General features: G+C 40.8%; 1 protein-coding gene across 1 annotated transcript; it reads left to right on the top strand.

The window, feature by feature from the left end:
• Positions 1 to 3,991: 3,991 nt before the first annotated feature.
• LOC109378185 (olfactory receptor 7A17-like) lies at positions 3,992 to 4,960 on the top strand. The gene has a single exon (XM_019634642.1). It carries the CDS (start codon positions 3,992 to 3,994, stop codon positions 4,958 to 4,960), a length of 969 nt encoding a protein of 322 aa, XP_019490187.1.
• Positions 4,961 to 5,717: the final 757 nt, after the last annotated feature.

Genomic DNA, 5,717 nt, shown 5'->3' with positions numbered 1-5,717 from the left:
AGTAGGTACTCATAAGTAAATGCTGAGTTAAAACACAATCCCCATTTTCACAAGGGTCAATGTGGAGCTGCAGGGAGAGCTAGAATGTTCCTGAAATAATGAAATTGGAGGAGAGGGCTCAGTGACATAGGGTTGAGGTGGTGGACAAACAGCCCAGCAGACACCTGGGGATTTTGAAAGACATTTAAGGCAAAGCTGTCCAACAGAAATTTCTGCAAAAAGATATTCTCTGTCTGCACTATCTAATGTGGTAACTGCCGTATTGAACACGAGGCTCGTATGACTGGGAAACTGAATTTCAAATTTTATTTAATTTTAATTATAATTTTCAAACAGTCACATGTACTTAGTAGCTACTGTGTTGGACAGCTCAGCTCTTAGCTCTCAAGACACATGTCCCTCAGGCCATTTCAGCAAGATTCACAGTGCTCACCAGAACAGCATTAATAATGGGGGACCATGAAGCCAAATTTTGTTCACCTTTTATCCATCCCTGAGTCCATTTCTCTAATACAAGTTCTGTTTTTAGAGATGTGCCTCTTCCCTACTAATGCTTGTAAACAATGAAAGGTGTTTTAAGAAAACAGTGAGAAGATGAAAACTTCATCTTTTGGGGAGAACCTCCTTCCTAATTGATTTTACTTTTTCAAGAGGCTGGTACCTTGTATGTTGAATTTTAAAACAACAAAACCAAGATTTCACACCTTTTAAGACTTCTAATATTCATATTGTGTAATTCTAATAAATGTGGTCCAGGCACAGGATACACAGATTGATGTCCTTTTAAATTCAGGGAGTTGACCTGAAACTAACAACAATAAATAAATAAATAAATAAATAAATAAATAAATAAATAAATAAATAAAATAAATTCAGGGAGTTGAAGAAGAAGGAGAAATAAAAACTAGATTCACTTGACTTATAACCTGGTCTCTTGGGATCAGAGGATCATTAGGAAAAATTGCCTTTCTGTTTATTCCAGAGGCCCCGGGGGTGTGTGTGTGGGGGGGGAATTGTGCGCTTAGCAGTTGGAATAAGAAGAGGGCAATGTGCCTGATGAGCAGATACAGAGAGCGCTGTAACGCCTCCTCTGTGCGTCCCTCAGCTTGTACCATGTTGGTGCCCAGGACCTGGGTGTTGCTGTTGAGTCCTCAGCTGGCTGTGAACTGATGCTTCACTCCTTCCTGCTGTCTCGTGTGGGGACAGAGCTTCAGTCTGCATCATGAACTTTCCAGGGAGTAATTCAGACTTCCACACAGCAGCCTCCCTCTCAGAGGCCCCATCCAGGCGAGTCTGAGAGCCCAGCAGGTACTGAAGGAAAGAGTCAGAGAGGTCAGAACCTGAGAACTCTTACCTGGGTCACTGCGACCCTAAACAGCACAGAGACTAGAGATCACCATGTCTGTGTTCTTGGTTAAGTAATTGATTTATGATTAATTCGTTTAATATGTTAATAAGGATGCTTGAATCTGCACTACAGGGTCCATAGTGAACAATTAAGTGACGGGCATGGATGTACCATTAGGTGACACTGTAGAATAAGTGAGATTCATGAAATGGTTTGCAGTACAATGAAAATATATCTGAGGAGTTTTGCTGTTCAGGCAGTAAAAAAATAGAGTGTTAGGTGTGGAGCCAGTGCAGTGAAGTGAGAGTGTTTGTATGACATTTCTAAGATGGAGCGTATTTGAGCATGTTTTCTTTTTACTGAAAAGATCCAGCCAGCGGAGGTATAAACTACCTTGCAACAGACATTCGTGAGACATACATTGCAGTATCTTCTCTTACGCTGGGTATTCTCATGAAAAAATTATTTAATAAGTCTAATGAGGAACACTAAATAGTTTTACTTTGAATTATTTCATTAATGGCAAGGCTGCATATACTTTGGATTTGATACTTATTTCCTTTCTGTATTCGAACAGTTAGTAGGGATTCCTGTCCCACACTCAGCCTTTTCCTCTGGTGGTCATTGTCTTGTATATTTTTAATGAGAAATTCTGTCATGCACTTTGAGAGTATAAATTGAGGACTGACGTACTTTTAGGTAAACAGCGCTGACAACAAAATACTTCGGCGATGGAGAAATTAAGGTCACCTGTTGTGCCTTAAATCTTATGCCACAAAGACATCGTAGTCATACCATGTTTACATTTATGCAATGAAAACTTCACTGTACCCGCTAATGGGGTGTAATATCTCCAACTTTATTTTAAAATTTCCTTTCTACTTCATGTGGATCTCCATAGTAAAATGCCCTTACCCAGGGGAAGCTAATGATTGAATGGAGAGGCTTCCACTCAGTTCCCTGAGCAAATTTTAATGAATAATTATCTGTATTAGAATTTTTCGCTGTTATAAAATATTCTCACAGTAGTTGATTAAGACAAAGAAATATATGCTGTTACAGTATTGGATGTCAGAAGCCCAAATGAGTCTCATGGGCTAACATCAAGATGTCTGTAGGACTGGGTTCCCCCTAGAGTTTCAGGTGAAATTCTGTTTCCCTTTCTATTTCAATTTGTATTCTGCCCACCTGCTTTCTTTGGCTCATGACCGTTCCTCCATCTTCAAAGTCAGCAGTTTAGCTTCTTCATCTTGTCTCGCTTCTACATCGAGAGGATCATTGTGGTTACCTTAGTGCCACCTGGATGATCCTGGCTCATCTTCTTAAAGTCAGCCAATTAGGAAGCCTGTCCCATCTTCTACCCTAATCCTCCCTTGCTATAAAAGTATCCAATGTAAAGGCACTGGGATAGGGTGTGCCCTTATTTAGGAGGCCCTTACTCTGCTCACTACAAAGTCTCTTAAAAGTGTATTATTTTGTGTCACTCAGGGGACCTTATATAAGAGAAACGAACACAGAATTCATCACAGTTTCTGGATTGAGTGAATGCGTTATTGCTTTAAAAATACATGCAAAGTAATACTTGGTTCAGAAGACCTGAAACTACCTACACCTGGCTCGGACACAGACCCTCAGCCTTGCTATGCAGAGCGTGGTCTACACACCAGGACCTGCAGCATCAACACCCCCTGGGAGCTTGTTAGAAATGCAGCCTCTCTGAGTCCCCAGGACTTGCTGAGTCAGATTCTGCATTTCTGGTAGGATCCTTGTTGATTTGTAGGCACACTCAAGTTGCAGTGCTAGTCTTGAATAGGTTTGCACACCTTCTCATGGTTGACATTGGGGGCTGAATAAAGCTTGGGTGGGGGTGCTTCCTGTGGATTGTAGGTTTTTAGCAGTGTTCTTTCAGTCAATGCCAAACACCCCATGCCCAAAAGCATTAATGGATGAGAAACAGTACCTATAAGCAACCTGAAAAAATTTATAATAAAAGCCCATCAGACACTTCAATATTCACTTTGGATAGGTCACTAAACCCCTCCTGCTCTATCCTAGGGCCTTTGCACTGGCCATTCCTTCTTCCAGGTACACACTTGCCCACATAACCCTGCCTCTCCCTCCCTTTCTTCACTGAGGTCTCTGTTCAAATGTCACCTTGTTTGCAGTTCTTGAATAAATGCTCATGAAAACGAGAAGACAGTAGTTACTATTTTTTTAGAGTTGTTTTCCTTTTCTTCATATGATCTGTCACCATCTGAAATGTCATATATTTTTATCATTAGCTTGCATATTTTTTCTCCATCATTGACTTGTATGAACTTGTGTTGTTCAGCACTCCAATACTCACAGACTAGACAGTACTAAAATATGGTGAGTACTCAATTTATATTGCTGAAATCCATGCCAATTTCTCATGAAAACTGTAGAATACATGGCACTGTTGGAAAGAAGCAGATTGGGACAAAAATTCCTAATCTGAGATGGCGCAGCAAACCCCTAGAAGGAACCAGATCCATAGAGAAATATTGAAAGTAATCACCTGGTTGCAAAATATAAATTGTAGCATTAGCACTATCTGAGTTATGTCAGTTTTTATGAAAATTATTCATGTTATTGTCCTCTCTCAGAAGTCAAGTTTTCCCCATGGAACCAGGCAATGGTACACGAATTTCAGAATTTCTTCTCCTGGGAATTTCAGAGGAGCCAGAACTGCAGCCCCTCATCTTTGGGCTTTTCCTCTCCATGTACCTGATCACTGTGTTCGGAAACCTGCTCATCATACTGGCTGTCAGCTCAGACCCCCACCTCCACACGCCCATGTACTTCTTCCTCTCCAACCTGTCCTTTGTGGACATCTGTTTCACCTCCACCACCATCCCCAAGATGCTCGTGAACATCCAGACTCAGAGCAAAGGTATAACCTATGAAGGCTGCATCACACAGATGTATTTTTTCACACTCTTTGCAGAATTGGACGTGTATCTCCTGACCGTGATGGCCTATGACCGCTTTGTGGCCATCTGTCACCCCCTGCACTACACGGTCATCATGCACCCCCGGCTCTGTGGGATGCTGGTTCTGGTGTCCTGGATCATGTGTGTCCTGATTTCCTTGTTATATAGCTTAATGATGCTGAGGCTGTCCTTCTGTACAGACTTGGAAATCCCCCACTTTTTCTGTGAACTCAATCAGATGATCAAACTTGCCTGTTCTGACACCTTTCTTAATAACGTGGTGATATATTTTATAACTGTGCTGATGGGTGGTGGATCCCTGGCTGGTATCTCTTACTCTTATTCCAAGATAGTGTCCTCCATACGTGCAATGTCATCATCTCAGGGAAAGTATAAAACGTTTTCTACCTGTGCGTCTCACCTCTCGGTTGTCTCCTTATTTTATTGTACTATACTAGGAGTATACCTCAGTTCTGTTGTGACCCACAGCTCACAGTCAAGTGCAATAGCCTCAGTGATGTACACCGTGGTAACACCCATGCTGAACCCCTTTATTTACAGTCTCAGGAATAAAGACATAAAGAGAGCTCTGATAAGAATCTTTGGGGTAGTAGGAACAAAAGGGACAATTGTCCTGAGGCTTAAGAAGTGTCTTTGATTTCATGGCTCCAAGTCTCAAATCCAGACATTGTGATTCTTTAATCAGATTGTGTTTGTGGAATTTGCTTCTTCTAATTTTATTCTGGAATTTTCATTACTTTGAGTTTAACTTCTCTGTATAATTTTTTAATTGTTTATTTTTTCAGTTACAGTTGATATCCAATATTATTTTATATTAGTTTCATGTGTACACTATAGTGGTTAGACAGTTATGTAATATAAGCAGTGATCCCTCCCATTAGTCTAGCACCAACCTGGCACTATAAATAGTTGTTGCAATATTATTTACTATATTTTGTGTGCTGTACTTTACACCCCTGTATCTATTTTGGAACTACTAATTTGTATTTCTTAATCCCTTCACCTTTTTCACCCAGCTTCCCAACCCCCACCCGTCTGGCAAACATCAGTTTGTTCTCTGTATCTATGAGTGTGTCTTTTTTGTTTGTTCATGTATTTTGCTTTGTTTTTTAGCTGAACCACCCTGCCACCTATTGGCAGCTCAGCGGCATCGGACCGCTGTTGCGCAGAGCTCGCACTCTTGCGTGAGCTTTTAACCAACTGAGCCACTTTGCCGGCCCCATGTATTTTGTTCTTTAGATAAAAGATATGTCAGATCATGTGTTATTTGTCTTTGTCTGTTGACTTATTTCACTTAGCACAATACCCTCCAGGTTCACTCATGTTGTCACAAATGGTAAGATTTCATTTATTTTTATGGCCAAGCAATAATTCATTGCATATACTTGTATGTA

This window comes from Hipposideros armiger, unplaced genomic scaffold, assembly GCF_001890085.2.
Source record: "Hipposideros armiger isolate ML-2016 unplaced genomic scaffold, ASM189008v1 scaffold_1787, whole genome shotgun sequence".
In the NCBI taxonomy this organism is placed as follows: Eukaryota; Metazoa; Chordata; class Mammalia; order Chiroptera; family Hipposideridae; genus Hipposideros; species Hipposideros armiger.
This window is presented reverse-complemented; position numbering and strand designations above follow the sequence as displayed.

What these genes read in the sequence shown, in the direction of transcription:
- LOC109378185 (XM_019634642.1), top strand. Translation starts at nt 3,992, where the DNA reads ATGGAACCAGGCAATGGTACACGAATTTCAGAATTTCTTCTCCTGGGA.